General features: G+C 55.2%; 1 protein-coding gene across 6 annotated transcripts in view; it reads left to right on the top strand.

Moving 5' to 3' along the window:
* Positions 1-22,873, top strand: part of LOC140386457 (obscurin-like protein 1) — a 329,104-nt gene that overhangs the window by 275,383 nt on the left and 30,848 nt on the right. For all 6 annotated transcript variants that reach the window (XM_072468832.1, XM_072468865.1, XM_072468847.1 and 3 more), the window contains 2 exons: positions 11,294-11,406; positions 20,524-20,677. In XM_072468832.1, the coding sequence (XP_072324933.1) occupies positions 11,294-11,406; positions 20,524-20,677 (267 nt within the window). The remainder of the gene's footprint in view (positions 1-11,293; positions 11,407-20,523; positions 20,678-22,873) is intronic.

Here is a 22,873-nt window from a genome sequence, read left to right as displayed (position 1 = left end):
CTGCTCCCGGGTTTCCCGGACATTGCTGCCGGGATTCTCATACACTGCTCCCGGGATTCCCGGACACTGCTACCGCTATACCCAGACACTGCTCCCGGGATTCCAATACAATGCTCCCGGGATTCCCGGACAGTGCTTCCGCAATTCCCGGACATTGCTCCCGCGTTCCCGGACACTGCTCCCAGGATTCCCGTACACTGCTCCCGTGATTCCCAGACTCTGCTGCTGCCATTCCCGGACACTGCTCCCGCCATTCCCGGACACTGCTCCCGCAATTCCCAGACACTGCACCCGCCATTTCCGAACACTGCTCCCGGGTTTCCCGGACACTGCTGCCGGGATTCCCGTACACTGCTCCCGGGATTCACTGACACTGCTGCCGCATTCCCGGACACTGCTCCCGCGCTTCCCGGCCACTGCTCCCGGGTTTCCCAGAAACTGCTCCCGGGATTCCCTGACATGGCTCCCGGGATTCACGGACACTGCTCCCGGTATTCCCGGACACTGCTTCCGGCATTCCCGGTCACTGCTCCCATGATTCCCGAACACTGCTCCCGGGTTTCCCGGACACTGCTGCCGGGATTCCCGTACACTGCTCCCGGGATTCACTGACACTGCTGCCGCATTCCCGGACACTGCTCCCGCGCTTCCCGGCCACTGCTCCCGGGTTTCCCAGAAACTGCTCCCGGGATTCCCTGACATGGCTCCCGGGATTCACGGACACTGCTCCCGGTATTCCCGGACACTGCTTCCGGCATTCCCGGACACTGCTCCCATGATTCCCGGACAATGCTCCCGGATTTCCCGGACACTGCTCCCAGGATTCCCTACACTCCTCCCGGGATTCCCAGACACTGCTTCCACCATTCCTGGACATTGCTCCCGCAATTCCAGGACACTGCTCCCGTGCTTTCCAGACACTGCTCCCGGGATTCCCGGATACTGCTCCCGCCAATCCCGGACACTGCTCCCGTGATTCCCGGACACTGTTCCCGGGATTCTCGGACACTACTCCCGCCATTCCCGAACACTGCTGCTGCGATTCCCGGACACTGCTCCCGGGTTTCCCAGACACTGCTCCCGGGATTCCCGTACACTGCTACCGCTATTCCCGGACACTGCTCCCGGGATTCCCGTACATTGCTCCCGGGATTCCCGGACACTGCTTCCGCAATTCCCGGACACTACTCCCGCGATTCCGGACACTGCTCCCAGGATCCTGGACACTGTTCCCAGGATTCCTGTACACTGCTCCCGGGATTCCCGTACACTGCTCCCGGGATTCCCAGACTCTGCTGCCGCCATTCCCGGACACTGCTCCCGCCATTCCCGGACACTGCTCCCACCATTCCTGGACACTGCTCCCGGGATTCCCGTACACTGCTCCCGGGTTCCCGTACACTGCTCCCGGGATTCCCGGACACTGCTTCCGCCATTCCAGGACACTGCTCCCGCCATTCCTGGACACGGCACCCGTCATTCTCGGACCCTGCTCCCGCCATTCCCGGACACTGTTCCCGCCATTCCAGGACACTGCTTCCGCCATTCCCGAACACTACTGCTGCGATTCCCGGACACTGCTCCCGGGTTTCCCAGACACTGCTCCCGGGATTCCCGTACACTGCTACCGCTATTCCCGGACACTGCTCCCGGGATTCCCGTACACTGCTCCCGGGATTCCCGGACACTGCTTCCGCCATTCCCGGACACTACTCCCGCGATTCCCGGACACTGCTCCCGGGATCCTGGACACTGCTCCCAGGATTCCCGTACACTGCTCCCGGGATTCCCGTACACTGCTCCCAGGATTCCCAGACTCTGCTGCCGCCATTCCCGGACACTGCTCCCGCCATTCCCGGACACTGCTCCCACCATTCCAGGACACTGCTCCCGGGTTTCCCGGACACTGTTCCCGGGATTCCCATACACTGCTCCCGGGATTCCCGGACACTGCTACCGCTATACCCAGACACTGCTCCCGGGATTCCAATACACTGCTCCCGGGATTCCCGTACACTGCTCCCGGGATTCCCGGACACTGCTCCTGCGATTCCCGGACACTGCTCCCGGGTTCCCGGACACTGCTCCCAGGATTCCCGTACACTGCTCCCGGGATTCCCAGACTCTGCTGCCGCCATTCCCGGACACTGCTCCCGCCATTCCCGGACACTGCTCCCGCAATTCCCAGACACTGCACCCGCCATTCCCAAACACTGCTCCCGGGTTTCCCGGACATTGCTGCCGGGATTCTCATACACTGCTCCCGGGATTCCCGGACACTGCTACCGCTATACCCAGACACTGCTCCCGGGATTCCAATACAATGCTCCCGGGATTCCCGGACAGTGCTTCCGCAATTCCCGGACATTGCTCCCGCATTCCCGGACACTGCTCCCAGGATTCCCGTACACTGCTCCCGTGATTCCCAGACTCTGCTGCTGCCATTCCCGGACACTGCTCCCGCCATTCCCGGACACTGCTCCCGCAATTCCCAGACACTGCACCCGCCATTTCCGAACACTGCTCCCGGGTTTCCCGGACACTGCTGCCGGGATTCCCGTACACTGCTCCCGGGATTCACTGACACTGCTGCCGCATTCCCGGACACTGCTCCCGCGCTTCCCGGCCACTGCTCCCGGGTTTCCCAGAAACTGCTCCCGGGATTCCCTGACATGGCTCCCGGGAGTCACGGACACTGCTCCCGGTATTCCCGGACACTGCTTCCGGCATTCCCGGACACTGCTCCCATGATTCCCGGACAATGCTCCCGGATTTCCCGGACACTGCTCCCAGGATTCCCTACACTCCTCCCGGGATTCCCAGACACTGCTTCCACCATTCCTGGACACTGCTCCCGCCATTCCGGGACATTGCTCCCGCCATTCCGGGACACTGCTCCCGTGAATCCCCGACACAGCTCCCGCGGTTCCCGGACACTGTTCCCACCTTTTTTGGACATTGCTCCTGCAATTCCAGGACACTGCTCCCGTGCTTTCCAGACACTGCTCCCGGGATTCCCGGATACTGCTCCCGCCAATCCCGGACACTGCTCCCGTGATTCCCGGACACTGTTCCCGGGATTCTCGGACACTACTCCCGCTGTTCCCGGGCACTGCTCCCGCGGTTCCCAGACTCTGCTGCCGCCATTCCAGGACACTGCTCCCGCCATTCCCCGGACACGGCACCGCCATTCTCGGACCCTGCTCCCGCCATTCCCGGACACTGTTCCCGCCATTCCAGGACACTGCTCCCGCCATTCCCGAACACTGCTGCTGCGATTCCCGGACACTGCTCCCGGGTTTCCCAGACACTGCTCCCGGGATTCCCGTACACTGCTACCGCTATTCCCGGACACTGCTCCCGGGATTCCCGTACATTGCTCCCGGGATTCCCGGACACTGCTTCCGCAATTCCCGGACATTCCTCCCGCGATTCCGGACACTGCTCCCGGGATCCTGGACACTGTTCCCAGGATTCCCGTACACTGCTCCCGGGATTCCCGTACACTGCTCCCGGGATTCCCAGACTCTGCTGCCGCCATTCCCGGACACTGCTCCCGCCATTCCCGGACACTGCTCCCACCATTCCAGGACACTGCTCCCGGGTTTCCCGGACACTGTTCCCGGGATTCCCATACACTGTTCCCGGGATTCCCGGACACTGCTACCGCTATACCCAGACACTGCTCCCGGGATTCCAATACACTGCTCCCGGGATTCCCGTACACTGCTCCCGGGATTCCCGGACACTGCTCCTGTGATTCCCGGACACTGCTCCCGGGTTCCCGGACACTGCTCCCAGGATTCCCGTACACTGCTCCCGGGATTCCCAGACTCTGCTGCCGCCATTCCCGGACACTGCTCCCGCAATTCCCAGACACTGCACCCGCCATTCCCAAACACTGCTCCCGGGTTTCCCGGACATTGCTGCCGGGATTCTCATACACTGCTCCCGGGATTCCCGGACACTGCTACCGCTATACCCAGACACTGCTCCCGGGATTCCAATACAATGCTCCCGGGATTCCCAGACAGTGCTTCCGCAATTCCCGGACACTGCTCCCGCGATTCCCGGACACTGCTCCCGGGTTCCCGGACACTGCTCCCAGGATTCCCGTACACTGCTCCCAGGATTCCCAGACTCTGCTGCTGCCATTCCCAGACACTGCTCCCGCCATTCCCAGACACTGCTCCCGCAATTCCCAGACACTGCACCCGCCATTCCCGAACACTGCTCCCGGGTTTCCCGGACACTGCTGCCGGGATATCCGTACACTGCTCCCGGGATTCCCGGACACTGCTACCGCTATACCCAGACACTGCTCCCGGGATTCCAATACAATGCTCCCGGGATTCCCGGACAGTGCTTCCGCAATTCCCGGACACTGCTCCCGCAATTCCCAGACACTGCACCCGCCATTCCCAAACACTGCTCCCGGGTTTCCCGGACATTGCTGCCGGGATTCTCATACACTGCTCCCGGGATTCCCGGACACTGCTCCCAGGATTCCTGTATACTGCTCCCGGGATTCCCAGACACTGCTACCGCTATTCCCGGACATGCTACCATGATTCTTGGACTCTGCTCCCGCCATTCCCGGACAATGCTCAGGCGATTCCTGGACACTGCTCCCGCCATTCCCGGACACTCCTCCCGTGATTCCCGGACACTGCTACCGCCATTCCCGGACACTGCTCCCGCGGTTCCCCAATTCTGCTCCCACGATTCCCGGAAACTGCTTCCGTGATTCCCGGACACTGCTCCCACCCCTTCCCGGACACTGCTCCCGTGATTCCCGGACACTGCTCCCGTGATTCCTGGACACTGCTCCAGCCATTCCCTGACACTGCTCCCGTGATTCCTGGACACTGCTCCCGCCATTCCCGGACACTGCTCTTGCGATTCCCGGACACTACTCCCGCTGTTCCCGAACAATGCTCCCGCCCCTTCCCGGACACTGCTCCCGCTGTTCCCGGACACTGCTCCCGCGGTTCCCCAATTCTGCTCCCGCGATTTCCGGACACTGCTCCCGTGATTCCCGTTCACTGCTCCCACCCCTTCCCGGACACTGCTCCCGGCATTCCCGGACACTGCTCTCGCGATTCCCGGACATTGCTCTCATGATTCCCGGACACTGCTCCCGCCATTCCCGGACACTACTCCCGCTGTTCCCAGACATTGCTCCCGCGATTTCCGGACGCTGCTCCCGCCATTCCCGGACACTACTCCCGCTGTTCGCAGACATTGCTCCCGCGATTTCCGGACACTGCTCCCGCCATTCCCGGACACTGCTCTCGCGATTCCCGGACACTACTCCCGCTGTTCCCGGACACTGCTCCCGCATTCCCGGCTGATCCCGCCATTCCCGGACACCACTCCTGCGATTCCCAGCTCTTCCTGTGGTTCCTGTGAAGGCCCGAAATCCACACCGCGCTCAATTTAAACACTTACCGGTCGCTAGTCTCCACCCTCCGGACACTGCTCCTGCGATTTCCGGCTGCTCCTGGGCTTCCTGTAAAGTTAATTTCCCCCCCCCCCCCCCCGCAATTTAAAAACACAGAGACACAGCCACAAATACCACTTACCGTCTCGGACTGCAGTCCAGATTTCTCCGCCTCAGCTCCTTTCCCGACATGAAGGACTTACCCGCCTTGCCCCAGGCAGCGGGAGGTGTAGATGGAGTCAATGGATGGGAGGCAGGTTCGTGTGATGGACTGGGCGGTGTTCACGACTCTCTGAAGTTTCTTGCGGTCCTGGGCCGAGCAGTTGCCATACCAGGCTGTGATGCAGCCCGATAGGATGCATCTGGAAAAATTGGTAAGAGTCAGTGTGGACATGCCGAATTTCCTTAGTTTCCTGAGGAAGTATAGGCGTTGTTGTGCTTTCTTGGTGGTAGTGTCGACGTGGGTGGACCAGGACAGATTGTTGGTAATGTGCATGCCTAGGAATGTCAACCATCTCCACCTCGGCCCAGTTGATGTAGACAGGGGTGTGTACAGTACTTTGCTTCGTGGAGTCAATGAACAGCTCTTTAGTTCTGCTGACTTTGAGGGAAAGATTGTTGTCGCTACACCACTCCACTAGGTCCTCTATCTCCCTCCTGTATTCGGACTCATCGCTGTTTGAGAACCGGCCCACCAAGGTTGTGTCATCAGCAAACTTGTAGATGGAATTGTGTGTGTACAGGGAGTAGAGTAGGGGGCCAAGTACGCAGCTTTGCGGGGCGCCGGTATTGAAGACGATCGTGGAGGAGGTGTTGTTGTTTATTCTTACTGATTGTGGTCTATGGGTCAGAAAGTCGTGGATCCAGTTGCAGACGGAGGAGCCAAGTCCTAGGTTTTGGAGCTTTGACATGAGCTTGTCTGGGATTATGGTGTTGAAGGCGGAGCTGTAGTCAATATATCGGAGTCTGATGTAGGAGTTCTTGTTGTCGAGATGCTCCAGGGATGAGAGTAGGGCCAGGGAGATGGCGTCTGCTGTGAACAAGGGAACTAATCATAGTGGGCGGGATTCTCTCAGCCCGGGGCCGGAGAATCCCCGCGACCGGCGCAAATCGCGCCACGCCGCCCCGACGCCAGCACGCGATTCTCCGCAGAGCAGAGAATCGGCGCCGTTTACGCCGTGGCGCCAGTCGGGGGCCGTTTTACGTGGCCGGCCCACCGATTCTCGGTCCGGGATGGGCCGAGCGGCCGTCGTAAAAACGCCGAGTCCCGCTGGCGCCGTCCACACCTGCTCCCAGCCGGAGGGAACGTGGCGTGGAAGGGTCGGGGGGCAGCCTGTGGGGGGGGGGGGGGGGGGGGGGTCCGACACCGGGGGAGGGGCTCTGATGTGGCCTGGCCCGCGGTCGGGGCCCACCGATCAGCGGGCCGGCTTCTCTGGCTGGGGGTCCAGAGTCCAAATGGGTGACCACCAGAAAGGGCAGGCAGTCAGTGCAGGAATCCCCTGTGGTTGTCCCCCTCTCGAACAGATATACCCCTTTGGATACTGTCGGGGGGGATAGCCTATCAGGGGAAAACAGCAGCAGCCAGAGCAGTGGCACCACGGCTGGCTCTGATGTTCAGAAGGGAGGGTCAAAGCGCAGAAGAGTAATAGTTATAGGGGACTCTATAGTCAGGGGCACAGATAGGCGCTTCTGTGGACGTGAAAGAGACTCCAGGATGGTATGTTGCCTCCCTGGTGCCAGGGTCCAGGATGTCTCCGAACGGGTAGAGGGAATCCTGAAGGGGGAGGGCAAACAGGCAGAGGTCGTTGTACATATTGGTACTAACGACATAGGCAGGAAGGGGCATGAGGTCCTGCAGCAGGAGTTCAGGGAGCTAGGCAGAAAGTTAAAAGACAGGACCTCGAGGGTTGTAATCTCGGGATTACTCCCTGTGCCACGTGCCAGTGAGGCTAGAAATAGGAAGATAGAGCAGACAAACACGTGGCTAAACAGCTGGTGTAGGAGGGAGGGTTTCTGTTATCTGGACCACTGGGAGCTCTTCCGGGGCAGGTGTGACCTGTATAAGATGGACGGGTTGCATCTAAACCGGAGAGGCATAAATATCCTGGCCGCGAGATTTGCTAGTGTCACACGGGAGGGTTTAAACTAGTATGGCAGGGGGGTGGGCACGGGAGCAATAGGTCAGAAGGTGAGAGCATTGAGGGAGAACTAGGGAATAGGGACAGTGTGGCTCTGAGGCAGAGCAGACGGGGAGAAGTTGCTGAACACAGCGGGTCTGGTGGCCTGAAGTGCATATGTTTTAATGCAAGGAGCATTACGGGTAAGGCAGATGAACTTAGAGCTTGGATTACTACTTGGAACTATGATGTTGTTGCCATTACAGAGACCTGGTTGAGGGAAGGGCAGGATTGGCAGCTAAACGTTCCAGGATTTAGATGTTTCAGGCGGGATAGAGGGGGATGTAAAAGGGGAGGCGGAGTTGCGCTACTTGTTCAGGAGAGTATCACAGCTATACAGCGAGAGGACACCTCAGAGGGCAGTGAGGCTATATGGGTAGAGATCAGGAATAAGAAGGGTGCAGTCACAATGTTGGGGGTATACTACAGGCCTCCCAACAGCCAGCGGGAGATAGAGGAGCAGATAGGTAGACAGATTTTGGAAAAGAGTAAAAACAACAGGGTTGTGGTGATGGGAGACTTCAACTTCCCCAATATTGACTGGGACTCACTTAGTGCCAGGGGCTTAGACGGGGCAGAGTTTGTAAGGAGCATCCAGGAGGGCTTCTTAAAACAATATGTAAACAGTCCAACTAGGGAAGGGGCGGTACTGGACCTGGTATTGGGGAATGAGCCCGGCCAGGTGGTAGATGTTTCAGTAGGGGAGCATTTCGATAACAGTGACCACAATTCAGTAAGTTTTAAAGTACTGGTGGACAAGGATAAGAGTGGTCCGAGGATGAATGTGCTAAATTGGGGGAAGGCTAATTACAACAATATTAGGCGGGAACTGAAGAACATAGATTGGGGGCGGATGTTTGAGGGCAAATCAACATCTGACATGTGGGAGGCTTTCAAGTGTCAGCTGAAAGGAATACAGGACAGGCATGTTCCTGTGAGGAAGAAAGATAAATACGGCAATTTTCGGGAACCTTGGATGATGAGTGATATTGTAGGCCTCGTCAAAAAGAAAAAGGAGGCATTTGTCAGGGCTAAAAGGCTGGGAACAGACGAAGCCTGTGTGGCATATAAGGAAAGTAGGAAGGAACTTAAGCAAGGAGTCAGGAGGGCTAGAAGGGGTCATGAAAAGTCATTGGCAAATAGGGTTAAGGAAAATCCCAAGGCTTTTTACACTTACATAAAAAGCAAGAGGGTAGCCAGGGAAAGGGTTGGCCCACTGAAGGATAGGCAAGGGAATCTATGTGTGGAGCCAGAGGAAATGGGCGAGGTACTAAATGAATACTTTGCATCAGTATTCACCAAAGAGAAGGAATTGGTAGATGTTGAGTCTGGAGAAGGGGGTGTAGATAGCCTGGGTCACATTGTGATCCAAAAAGACGAGGTGTTGGGTGTCTTAAAAAATATTAAGGTAGATAAGTCCCCAGGGCCGGATGGGATCTACCCCAGAATACTGAAGGAGGCTGGAGAGGAAATTGCTGAGGCCTTGACAGAAATCTTTGGATCCTCGCTGTCTTCAGGGGATGTCCCGGAGGACTGGAGAATAGCCAATGTTGTTCCTCTGTTTAAGAAGGGTGGCAGGGATAATCCCGGGAACTACAGGCCGGTGAGCCTTACTTCAGTGGTAGGGAAATTACTGGAGAGAATTCTTCGAGACAGGATCTACTCCCATTTGGAAGCAAATGGACGTATTAGTGAGAGGCAGCACGGTTTTGTGAAGGGGAGGTCGTGTCTCACTAACTTGATAGAATTTTTCGAGGAGGTCACTAAGATGATTGATGCAGGTAGGGCAGTAGATGTTGTCTATATGGACTTCAGTAAGGCCTTTGACAAGGTCCCTCATGGTAGACTAGTACAAAAGGTGAAGTCACACGGGATCAGGGGTGAACTGGCAAGGTGGATACAGAACTGGCTAGGCCATAGAAGGCAGAGGGTAGCAATGGAGGGATGCTTTTCTAATTGGAGGGCTGTGACCAGTGGTGTTCCACAGGGATCAGTGCTGGGACCTTTGCTCTTTGTAGTATATATAAATGATTTGGAGGAAAATGTAACTGGTCTGATTAGTAAGTTTGCAGACGACACAAAGGTTGGTGGAATTGCGGATAGCGATGAGGACTGTCTGAGGATACAGCAGGATTTAGATTGTCTGGAGACTTGGGCGGAGAGATGGCAGATGGAGTTTAACCTGGACAAATGTGAGGTAATGCATTTTGGAAGGGCTAATGCAGGTAGGGAATATACAGTGAATGGTAGAACCCTCAAGAGTATTGAAAGTCAAAGAGATCTAGGAGTACAGGTCCACAGATCACTGAAAGGGGCTACACAGGTGGAGAAGGTAGTCAAGAAGGCATACGGCATGCTTGCCTTCATTGGCCGGGGCATTGAGTATAAGAATTGGCAAGTCATGTTGCAGCTGTATAGAACCTTAGTTAGGCCACACTTGGAGTATAGTGTTCAATTCTGGTTGCCACACTACCAGAAGGATGTGGAGGCTTTAGAGAGGGTGCAGAAGAGATTTACCAGAATGTTGCCTGGTATGGAGGGCATAAGCTATGAGGAGCGATTGAATAAACTCGGTTTGTTCTCACTGGAACGAAGGAGGTTGAGGGGCGACCTGATAGAGGTATACAAAATTATGAGGGGCATAGACAGAGTGGATAGTCAGAGGCTTTTCCCCAGGGTAGAGGGGTCAATTACTAGGGGGCATAGGTTTAAGGTGAGAGGGGCAAAGTTTAGAGTAGATGTACGAGGCAAGTTTTTTACGCAGAGGGTAGTGGGTGCCTGGAACTCACTACCGGAGGAGGTAGTGGAGGCAGGGACGATAGGGACATTTAAGGGGCATCTTGACAAATATATGAATAGGATGGGAATAGAAGGATATGGACCCAGGAAGTGTAGAAGATTGTAGTTTAGTCGGGCAGTATGGTCGGCACGGGCTTGGAGGGCCGAAGGGCCTGTTCCTGTGCTGTACATTTCTTTGTTCTTTCTTTGTTCTTTGGGGCCTCCCTTTCTACGCACCGGCCCCGGTAGGCCTGCGCCATGTTGCGTCGGGGCCGGCGCGTTGAAGGAGGCCGCTGCGCAAGTCCTCGTTGGCGCCGGCGCCCAGTTCACACCAGGATCGGCTGCTGGAGCTGCGTGAACCGCTCCAGCGCCGTGCTGGCCCTTAGTCCTCGGCCCGTTCACGCGTGGACACTCTGCCGCGGGATTAGAGACTCCCGCCACGTATTTCCAAATTTGCAGATGATGCAAAGTTGTGTGGGAGGATGAGCTGTGAGGAGGATGCAGAGTTGTTTCAGCAGGGTGAGGACAAGCTGAGTGAGTGGGCACATGCATGGCAGAGCACCCTACCTATCCCCACCCTATCCTTGTAACCCAATATCCTCATCAACGTTTGGACATTTAGCCTGGCCAATTGACCCAACCTGCTCTGTGGGTAGTGTGTTCGGGGGGGAATGTGTTGGAGGGTGCGGAGGTGAAAGGGCATTTTCTCTGAGGCAGTATGCATGTTGCAGTACGTTTCAAATAATTGCAAAGAGCTGGAGCTGAGTGGAGATTGGGTGAAAGGCAGCTGCAGTCGCATCAGGCCATGTTTCCCTTGTGGTCGGTGCTCAATCCCGTGTTCCCTGACCCACCCTAATCTCTCCTCTCATCCGGTATTGTGGCTGGTCTGTTTCAGAGCCTCCGGTGACCTTTGTGAAGCAGCTGAAGGATCTGCGGGTTCCAGAAACTACTGTCATCACCCTGGAGTGTGAGCTTTCCCGGCCTAATGCCGAGGTCACCTGGCATAAGGTAGGAGGGAGCCAGCGTTTGCAGTTCCATGTCTGACAGGTTATTGAAATCAGGCCTGTGCTTGATTTCCTCTTCCATGTATTCTCCTGAAAACATGAGCTGAATCCTGCATCCCTGGGCAGTGACCTTCAGCCAAGTACAGGGTCAGCTGGGGTTTGGATTGGGGTGCACCGTGACTTTGTCAAAGACCCACCCAAAAGCTTTTGTTCAGTTCCTGCCACTACATCTCCGAGAGGATCATATTGACCTTGGAGGAGATAAAAGAGAATTATCCAGTGTCCAAAAGAGTTAAACTATGAGGATAGGTTTCATCGATTAGGTCAGTGCTTCACTTCGCATGGAAGCTTCACTCTGTATCTAACCCCGTGCTGTACCTGTCCTGGGAGTGTTTGATGGGACAGTGTCGAGGGAGCTTTACTCTGTATCTAACCCCGTGCTGTCCCTGTCCTGGGAGTGTTTGATGGGGACAGTGTAGAGGGAGCTTTACTCTGTATCTAACCCCGTGCTGTCCCTGTCCTGGGAGTGTTTGATGGGGACAGTGTAGAGGGAGCTTTACTCTGTATCTAACCCCGTGCTGTACCTGTCCTGGAGTGTTTGATGTGTACAGTGTAGAGGGAGCTTTACTCTGTATCTAACCTCGTGCTGTACCTGTCCTGGGAGTATTTGATGTGTACAGTGTCGAGGGAGCTTTACTCTGTATCTAACCCCGTGCTGTACCTGTCCTGGGAGGGTTTGATGGGGACAGTGTAGAGGGAGCTTTACTCTGTATCTAACCCCGTGCTGTCCCTGTCCTGGGAGTGTTTGATGGGGACAGTGTAGAGGGAGCTTTACTCTGTATCTAACCCCGTGCTGTCCCTGTCCTGGGTGTGTTTGATGGGGACAGTGTAGAGGGAGCTTTACTCTGTATCTAACCTCGTGCTGTACCTGTCCTGGGAGTATTTGATGTGTACAGTGTCGAGGGAGCTTTACTCTGTATCTAACCCCGTGCTGTACCTGTCCTGGGAGGGTTTGATGGGGACAGTGTAGAGGGAGCTTTACTCTGTATCTAACCCCGTGCTGTACCTGTCCTGGAGTGTTTGATGTGTACAGTGTAAAGGGAGCTTTACTCTGTATCTAACCCCGTGCTGCACCTGTCCTGGAGTGTTTGATGTGTACAGTGTAAAGGGAGCTTTACTCTGTATCTAACCCCGTGCTGTACCTGTCCTGGGAGTATTTGATGTGTACAGTGTAGAGGGAGCTTAACTCTGTATCTAACCCTGTGCTGCAACTGTCCTGGGAGTATTTGATGGGGACAGTGTAGAGGGAGCTTTACTCTGTATCTAACCCCGTGCTGTATCTGTCCTGGGAGTATTTGATGTGTACAGTGTAGAGGGCGCTTTACTCTGTATCTAACCCCGTGCTGTACCTGTCCTGGGAGAGTTTGATGGGGACAGTTTAGAGGGAGCTTTACTCTGTATCTAACCCCGTGCAGTACCTGTCCTGGGAGTGTTTGATGGGAACAGTGTAGAGGGAGCTTTACTCTGTATCTAACCCCGTGCTGTACCTGTCCTGGGAGTGTTTGATGTGTACAGTGTAGAGGGAGCTTTACTCTGTATCTAACCCCGTGCTGTACCTGTCCTGGGAGTGTTTGATGGGGACAGTGTAGAGGGAGCTTTTCTCTGTATCTAACCCCGTGCTGTACCTGTCCTGGGAGTGTATGATGGGGACAGTGTAGAGGGAGCTTTACTCTGTATCTAACCCCGTGCTGTGCCAGTCCTGGGAGTGTTTGATGGGGACAGTGTAGAGGGAGCTTTACTCTGTATCTAACCCCGTGCTGTACCTGCCCTGGGAGTGTTTGATGGGGACAGTGTAGAGGGAGCTTTATTCTGTATCTAACCCCGTGCTGTGCCTGTCCTGGGAGTATTTGATGTGTACAGTGTAGAGGGAGCTTTACTCTGTATCTAACCCCGTGCTGTACCTGTCCTGGAGTGTTTGATGGGAACAGTGTAGAGGGAGCTTTATTCTGTATCTAACCCCGTGCTGTGCCTGTCCTGGGAGTATTTGATGTGTACAGTGTAGAGGGAGCTTTACTCTGTATCTAACCCCGTGCTGTACCTGTCCTGGAGTGTTTGATGTGTAGTGTCTAGGGAGCTTTACTCTGTATCTAACCCCGTGCTGTACCTGTCCTGGGAGTATTTGATGTGTACAGTGTAGAGCGAGCTTTACTCTGTATCTAACCCCGTGCTGTACCTGTCCTGGGAGTATTTGATGTGGACAGTGTAGAGGGAGCTTTACTCTGTATCTAACCCCGTGCTGTACCTGTCCAGGGAGTGTTTGATGGGGACAGTGTCGAGGGAGCTTTACTCTATATCTAACCCCGTGCTGTACCTGCCCTGGGACCATTTGATGGGGACAGTGTAGAGGGAGCTTTACTCTATATCTCACCCCGTGCTGTACCTGTCCTGGGAGCGTTTGATGGGGACAGTGTAGAGGGTGCTTTACTCTGTATCTAACCCCGTGCTGTACCAGTCCTGGGAGCGTTTGATGGGGACAGTGTGGAGGGAGCTTTGCTCTGTATCTAACCCCGTGTTGTACCAGTCCTGGGAGCGTTTGATGGGAACAGTGTAGAGGGAGCTTTACTCTGTATCTAACCCTGTGCTGTAACTGTCCTGGGGGTGTTTGATGGGGACCGTGTAGAGGGAGCTTTACTCTGTATCTAACCCCGTGCTGTACCTGTCCTGGGAGTGTTTGATGGGGACAGTGCAGAGGGAGCTTTACTCTGTATCTCACCCCGTGCTGTACCTGTCCTGGGAGCGTTTGATGGGGACAGTGTAGAGGGTGCTTTACTCTGTATCTAACCCCGTGCTGTACCAGTCCTGGGAGCGTTTGATGGGGACAGTGTGGAGGGAGCTTTGCTCTGTATCTAACCCCGTGTTGTACCAGTCCTGGGAGCGTTTGATGGGAACAGTGTAGAGGGAGCTTTACTCTGTATCTAACCCTGTGCTGTACCTGTCCTGGGGGTGTTTGATGGGGACCGTGTAGAGGGAGCTTTACTCTGTATCTAACCCCGTGCTGTACCTGTCCTGGGAGTGTTTGTTGGGGATAGATTAGAGGGAGCTCTACTCTGTATCTAACCCCGTGCTGTACCTGTCCTTGGAGTGTTTGATGGCGACCATGTAGAGGGAGCTTTACTCTGTATCTAACCCTGTGCTGTACCTGTCCTGGGAGTGTTTGATGGGGACAGTGTAGAGGAAGCTTTCCTTTGTATCTAACCCCTGTGGTTGTCACCACTGTTGTATTCTATTGTATATATGGGTATTACGGTAAGGCCCTGTACTACAGGTACGGGGGTATATCCCTGCCTGCTGGCTCCGCCCAGTAGGTGGAGTATAAATGTGTGTGCTCTCCGAACAGCAGCCATTTTGTAAGCTGCTGTAGGAGGCCACACATCTCTGCTTAATAAAGCCTCGATTACATTCTACTCTCGTCTCGTCGTAATTGATAGTGCATCAATTTATTACATAGAGATTTTTCAGAGATGGACCTCCGCATGAAGCCGGATCTCCTGCAGCTGCATCCTCAAGCAGACAACGCCATAAAGGACTTCGCACATTGGCTAGCTTGCTTTGAAGCATACATCGGATCTGCGCCAGACTCAATCTCAGAAGCACAGAAGCTCCAGATTCTGTACACGCTGCTGAGCTCCAACGTTTTTCCCCTCGTCCAGGATACGCCGACCTACGCAGAGGCCATGGCGCTACTGAAGGAGAACTACGCTCAGCAGACCAACAAGATCTGCGCAAGGCACCTCCTGTCCACCCGGCACCAACTTCCCGGTGAGTCTGTGGAAGATTTCTGGCGTGCCCTGCTCGCCCTGGTGAGAGACTGTGATTGCCAGGCCGTTTCGCCCACCGAACATTCAAACCTGCTAATGAGAGACGCGTTCGTTATGGCATAGGGTCTGACTACATCCGCCAGCGCCTCTTAGAAGGGTCCACGCTTGACCTTGCGGCGACCAAGAAACTAGCGCTCTCGCTCACGGTCGCCTCACGCAACTACAGGCTTATGCCCCCGACCGCACGGCCCACGCCCCCTGTGCATCGTGGACCCCGCCAGCGGCCACCCCTTCGTTGACCCCATCAGTGACCGCCCTCAGCCAACCCCACGCCTGCACCGCTCGGCAGCCAACCAACCCCGGGGGACCCAAGTGCTACTTTTGCGGACAGACAAAACACCCACGGCAGCACTGCCCCGGCGCGGAGCGCGCTCTGCAAGGCCTGTGGCAAGAAGGGACACTTCGCTGCAGTGTGTCAGACCCGCTCAATCGCCGCTATTGTCCCGGCAACCCGCACGTGCGGCCCGAGGGTGCCACCATCTTCCTCTCCTCAGACCACGTGCGGCCCGTGGGCGCCGCCATCTTGCTTGCCTCAAAACCAATGGGCACCGCCATCTTGCCTGCCCCAGGACACGTGCGGCCCGTGGGCGCCGCCATCTTACCCGCATCAGGACCCCTGCCCGTCAGGCACCTCATCGGGCTGCTCATCGCCTGCAACCGCCGACGACCAGCCGCGTCTCACCTCGGTCACAATCGACCAGTCCCGACCGCACAACCTCGCGACCGCTTCGACAAAGGTTAAGGTCGACGGGCATGAGATATCCTGCCTTCTGGACTCCGGGAGCACTGAGAGCTTCATCCACCCCGATACGGTAAGGCGCTGCTCCCTCGCGGTACACCCCGCTAACCAAAGAATCTCCCTGGCCTCCGGATCCCACTCTGTGGCGATCCCAGGGTACTGCATCGCCACACTCACTGTCCAGGGCGTAGAGTTCAGCGGCTTCCGGCTCTACGTCCTCCCCAACCTCTGCGCTGCCTTGCTACTCGGCCTGGACTTCCAGTGCAATCTCCAGAGCCTAATCCTGAAATTTGGCGGGCCCCTACCACCCTTTACTGTTTGCGGCCTCGCGACCCTTAAGGTCGACCCACCTTCCCTGTTTGCAAACCTCATCCCGGATTGCAAACCCGTCGCCACCAGGAGCAGACGGTACAGCGCCCAGGACAGGACCTTCATCAGGTCTGAGGTCCAGCGGCTGCAGCGGGAAGGTATCATCGAGGCCAGCAACAGCCCCTGGAGAGCCCAAGTGGTAGTGGTGAAAACCGGGGAGAAAAACAGGATGGTCGTTGACTACAGTCAGACCATCAATCGGTACACGCAGCTCGACGCGTACCCCCTCCCACGCATATCCGATATGGTCAAATAGATTGCACAGTACAGTGGACCTGAAATCTGCCTACCACCAGCTCCCCATCCGCAAGGCGGACCGCCCGTACACCGCGTTTGAAGCAGACGGCCGCCTTTATCATTTCCTTAGGGTTCCCTTCGGCGTCACCAACGGGGTCTCGGTCTTCCAACGGGAGATGGACCAAATGGTTGACCGGTACGGACTGCGGGCCACTTTTCCGTACCTGGACAACGTCACCATCTGCGGCCATGACCAGCAGGACCACGACGCTAACCTTTCCAAATTTCTCCACAACCTAACCTACAGCAAGGAGAAGTGTGTTCAGCACGAACCGATTAACCATCCTCGGCTATGTGGTTCAGAACGGAGTTCTAGGGCCCGACCCCGATCGCATGGAATTCCCCCTTCCCCACTGCCCCAAGGCCCTCAATCGATGCCTGGGGTTCTTTCCGTACTACGCCCAGTGGGTCCCAAACTATGCGGACAAGGCCCGCCCACTCATTCAATCCACCGTTTTCCCCCTGGCGGCTGAGGCCCGCCAGGCCTTCAACCGTATCAAGGCCGACATCGCCAAGGCCACGATGCACGCGGTCGACGAGACGCTCCCCTTCCAAGTCGAGTGCGATGCATCAGACGTCGCTCTGGCCGCCACCCTCAACCAGGCAGGCAGGCCCGTTGCATTCTTTTCCCGCACCCTCCATGCCTCCGAAATTCGTCATTCCTCCGTCGAAAAGGAGGCCCAAGCGATCATTGAAGCTGGGCGGCACTGGAGGCATGACCTGGCTGGCAGGAGATTCACTCTCCTCACAGACCAACAGTCGGTTGCGATCATGTTTAACAACACACAGCGGGGCAAGATCAAAAATGATAAAATCTTGAGGTGGAGGATCGAGCTCTCCACCTACAATTATGAGATTTTGTATCGCCCCGGTAAGCTCAACGAGCCCCCCGATGCCCTGTCCCGAGGTACATGTGCCAGCGCACAAGTGGACCGACTCCGGACTCTGCACGACAACCTCTGTCACCCGGGAGTCACCCGTTTGTACCACTTCATTAAGGCCCGCAATCTGTCCTACTCCATCGAGGAAGTCAGGGCAATCACCAGAAACTGCCAGGTCTGCGCGGAGTGTAAACCGCACTTCTACCGGCAAGAGTGTGCGCGCCTGGTGAAAGCCTCCCGCCCCTTTGTACGCCTCAGCGTGGACTTCAAAGGACCCCACCCCTCCACCGACCGCAACACATACTTTCTTAATGTGGTCGATGAATGTTCCAGATTCCCCTTCGCCGTCCCATGCCCCGACATGACGTCTGCCACCATCATCAAAGCCGTCAACACCATCTTCGCTCTGTTCGGTTTCCCTGCCTATGTCCACAGCGACAGGGGATCCTCATTTATGAGCGATGAGCTGTGCCAGTACCTGCTCAACAGGGGCATTGCCACGAGCAGGACGACCAGTTACAACCCCAGGGGAAACGGGCAGGTGGAGCGGGAGAATGGGACAGTCTGGAAGGCCGTCCAGCTGGCCCTACGGTCCAGAAATCTCCCGGCCTTCCGCTGGCAGGAGGTCCTCCCCGACGCACTTCACTCCATTTGGTCGCTCCTGTGCACAGCGACTAACGAAACCCCCCCATGAACGTCTCCTTGCCTTCCCCAGGAGGTCCACCTCCGGGGTTTCGCTGCCAACGTGGCTGGCAGCTCCAGGACCCGTTCTCCTCCGCAGACATGTGCGGCTCCACAAGGCGGACCCGTTGGTTGAGAGGGTACAGCTACTCCACGCAAACCCGCAGTACTCCTACGTAGCGCACCCCGACAGCCGCCAAGACACAGTCTCCCTCAGGGATCTGTCACCAGCTGGGTCCCCACCCCCTCCCCCCTGCCCCAGCGCCATCCTCCCTCCCCCCAGCACACCCCACTGCAGCCCCCTCTCCAGGACAATCCGTCCTCCCCTTGCTCCCACCCGGGGATGAAGAGGATTTTGACCCGCTCCCGGAGTCACCGAAGACCAAGCCGACGCCTGAGTCGCCACCAGCACTGCGGCGCTCTCAACGACAGAACAAGGCGACGGATCGTCTAAATTTGTAACCTTCTCTGTAATTTTTAAAACCAATCTGTATGTAAATAGTTTTCCACCACCCCGCTGGACTCATTTTTAACAGGGGGTGAATGTGATAGTCACCACTGTTGTATTATAGTGTATATATTGGTATTACAGTAAGGCCCCTGTACTACTGGTATGGGGGTAGATCCCTGCCTGCTGGCTCCGCCCAGTAGGCGGAGTATAAATGTGTGTGCTCTCCGAACAGCAGCCATTTCGTAAGCTGCTGTAGGAGGCCACACATCTCTGTGTAATAAAGCCTCAATTACATTCTACTCTCGTCTCATCGTAATTGATAGTGCATCAACCCCGTGCTGTTCCTGTCCTGGGAGTGTTTGATGCGGACAGTGTAGAGGGAACTTTACTCTGTATCTAACCCCATGCTGTACCAGTCCTGGGAGTGTTTGATGGGGACAGTGTAGAGGGAGCTTTACTCTGTATCAAACCCCGTGCTGTGCCTGTCCTGGGAGTATTTGATGTGTACAGTGTAGAGGGAGCTTTACTCTGTATCTAACCCCGTGCTGTACCTGTCCTGGAGTGTTTGATGTGTACAGTGTAGAGGGAGCTTTACTCTGTATCTAACCTCGTGCTGTACCTGTCCTGGGAGTATTTGATGTGTACAGTGTTGAGAGAGCTTTACTCTGTATCTAACCCCGTGCTGTACCTGTCCTGGGAGGGTTTGATGCAGATAGTGTAGAGGGAGCTTTAATCTGTATCTAACCCCGTGCTGTACCTGTCCTGGGAGCATTTGATGGGGACAGTGTAGAGGTAGCTTTACTCTGTATCTAACCCCATGCTGTACCAGTCCTGGGAGCGTTTGATGGGGACAGTGTAGCGGGAGCTTTACTCTGTATCTAACCCCGTGCTGTACCAGTCCTGGGAGCGTTTGATGGGGACAGTGTAGAGGGAGCTTTACTCTGTATCTAACCCCGTGCTGTACCTATCCTGGAGTGTTTGATGTGTACAGTGTAAAGGGAGCTTTACTCTGTATCTTACCCCGTGCTGCACCTGTCCTGGAGTGTTTGATGTGTACAGTGTAAAGGGAGCTTTACTCTGTATCTAACCCCGTGCTGTACCTGTCCTGGGAGTATTTGATGTGTACAGTGTAGAGGGAGCTTAACTCTGTATCTAACCCTGTGCTGTAACTGTCCTGGGAGTATTTGATGGGGACAGTGTAGAGGGAGCTTTACTCTGTATCTAACCCCGTGCTGTACCTGTCCTGGGAGAGTTTGATGGGGACAGTTTAGAGGGAGCTTTACTCTGTATCTAACCCCGTGCAGTACCTGTCCTGGGAGTGTTTGATGGGGACAGTGTAGAGGGAGCTTTACTCTGTATCTAACCCCGTGCTGTACCTGTCCTGGGAGTATTTAATGTGTACAGTTTAGAGGGAGCTTTACTCTGTATCTAACCCCGTGCTGTACCTGTCCTGGGAGTGTTTGACGGGGGACAGTGTAGAGGGAGCTTTACTCTGTATCTAACCCCGTGCTGTACCTGTCCTGGGAGTATTTGACAGGGACAGTGTAGAGGGAGCTTTACTCTGTATCTAACCCCGTGCTGTACCTGTGCTGGGAGTGTTTGATGGGGACAGTGTAGAGGGAGCTTTACTATGTATCTAACCCCGTGCTGTACCTGACCTGGGAGTGTTTGATGGGGACAGTGTAGAGGGAGCTTTACTCTGTATCTAACCCCGTGCTGTACCTGTCCTGGGAGTGTTTGATGGGGACAGTGGAGAGGGAGATATACTGTGTATCAAACCCCGTACTAGAAAATCTATTTTATTTATGTAACTTTTCATTGACAGGATGACTTGGAGATGAAACCCAATAAAAATGTTCGTATTTATTCAATGGGAAGGAAGAGGTTTGCCCATTTGGGAAAATGTGGAGTGCAAGATTCTGGAACCTACACCTGTGATTCCGGTGAAAGCACCACCTCCGGAATGCTGGAGATTTATGGTAATTGACGATACCTGGACCTTCTCTTCACTGACTCAACAAATCGGACAGACTGGAATTCACTTGTCCCCTTTTGAAACATTGTAATGTCTGTTTGTGTCGGCTGTGGTTCAGTGCGTAACCCCCCTCGTAACCAAGGGCTTTGAGTTTGTGTGCCATTGCATTCACAAACTCTACATCTTCCCTGAGATCATCAAAGTCTTTCACCTTGCAGGAGACCAAAGCTGGCGTTCTTAAGTTGCAAAGTTTTGGCAGCACAGACAGATCCAACGCTGCACCCTGCAGACTCGATGGGCCGAATGGCATCCTTCTGCACTGTGGGGTTCCTGCGGGACCGTGGGTCCGTGGTAGCCCTCTCACCTCGGAGTCAGAACAGGCCCCACCTCCAGTGGCCTGGCCAGCACTCGCAGGCGAGTGCAGCACTGTCAGAGGTGAAAGGTTAAACCCAGGGCCCCGCCTGCGCACTCCGCTTTTGAAGAGTGGGAGAGTTCTCCCGCTCCCCCCCCCCCCCCCCCCACACCCTAGCCAGGGGCCATGATGATCATTCCATCAGTATCGCTGGATAACTGGATCATTGTCCCATCACACTGTGTGGGATCTTGCTGTGCTTAAATTGGGTCCTGAGCTTCCTGCAGTGGCTGCACTTCCACAAGTACTTCATTGGCTGGAAAGCACTTTGTGATAATAGAGAATGGAATGTATAAATTTTGTAACATATAAACGCTGGTCTTTCTGTTCTCAGATTGAGGGTTTTTTGTACATTTCCCCTTTGCGCCAATGAGGTATGAGTATCTCACAGTTGTCTCCTCCTCCTCGCCTGGGCCCATTAGGGGCTCGTGCCCACATTCTGAAGCCTTCGGGGCTCCCTCGGACTCGGATATGTGGACGCCTACTGACTGCCAGCCGGTTGGTGGGGGCTGAATTCGATCACTACCACCCAGGGCCAACATGCAACCGGCTGCAGCCTCGTTAGCCGCCACCCGCTCGGAGGTTCCGTGACTGGCAGCCATTACCACTGTTGGCAAGCTGTCCCTTCTGGATCTGGCAGCCCCAAGGTTCGGTTTCCCCCACCCCATCTCAAGGCCCAAGGCTGGAGTGGGCTGGGCCTTTGCTGACAGAATCAGAGAATCTCACAGCACAGAGGGAGGCCATTCGGTCCATCAAGTCTGTGCTTTCCTTTGAATGAGCTACTCCATTAGTCGCAGCCTCCCTGCTCCTTCCTCATGGGCTGACAAATCTGCCTCCTTCAAAGAGCAAAGAGCAAATAACAAAGAAATGTACAGCACAGGAACAGGCCCTTCGGCCCTCCAAGCCCGTGCCGACCATGCTGCCCGACTAAACTAAAATCTTCTACACTTCCTGGGTCCGTATCCCTCTATTCCCATCCTATTCGTGTATTTGTCAAGATGCCCCTTAAATGTCACTATCGTCCCTGCTTCCACCACCTCCTCCGGTAGCGAGTTCCAGGCACCCACTACCCTCTGTGTAAAAAAACTTGCCTTGTACATCTCCTCTAAACCTTGCCCCTCGCACTTTAAACCTATGCCCCATAGTAATTGACCCCTCTACCCTGGGGAAAAGCCTCTGACTATCCACTCTGTCTATGCCCCTCATAATTTTGTAGACCTCTATCAGGTCGCCCTTCAACCTCCGTCGTTCCAATGAGAACAAACCGAGTTTATTCAACCGCTCCTCATAGCTAATGCCCTCCATACCAGACAACATTCTGGTAAATCTCTTCTGCACCCTCTCTAAAGCCTCCACATCCTTCTGGTAGTGTGGTGACCAGAATTGAACACTATACTCCAAGTGTGGCCTAACTAAGGTTCTATACAGCTGCAACATGACTTGCCAATTCTTATACTCAATGCCCCGGCCAATGAAGGCAAGCATGCCGTATGCCTTCTTGACTACCTTCTCCACCTGTGTTGCCCCTTTCAGTGACCTGTGGACCTGTACACCTAGATCTCTCTGACTTTCAATACTCTTGAGAGTTCTCTCATTCACTGTATATTCCCTACCTGTATTAGACCTTCCAAAATGCATTAACTCACATTTGTCTGGATTAAACTCCATCTGCCATCTCTCTGCCCAAGTCTCCAAACGATCTAAATCCTGCTGTATCCTCTGACAGTCCTCATCGCAATCCGCAATTCCACCAACTTTTGTGTCGTCCGCAAACTTGCTAATCAGCTA

Source organism: Scyliorhinus torazame, chromosome 2 (genome assembly GCF_047496885.1).
Source record: "Scyliorhinus torazame isolate Kashiwa2021f chromosome 2, sScyTor2.1, whole genome shotgun sequence".
Classification (NCBI taxonomy): domain Eukaryota; kingdom Metazoa; phylum Chordata; class Chondrichthyes; order Carcharhiniformes; family Scyliorhinidae; genus Scyliorhinus; species Scyliorhinus torazame.
Note: the sequence above shows the minus strand (reverse complement) of the source record. Positions and strands in the feature narration are given on the sequence as shown.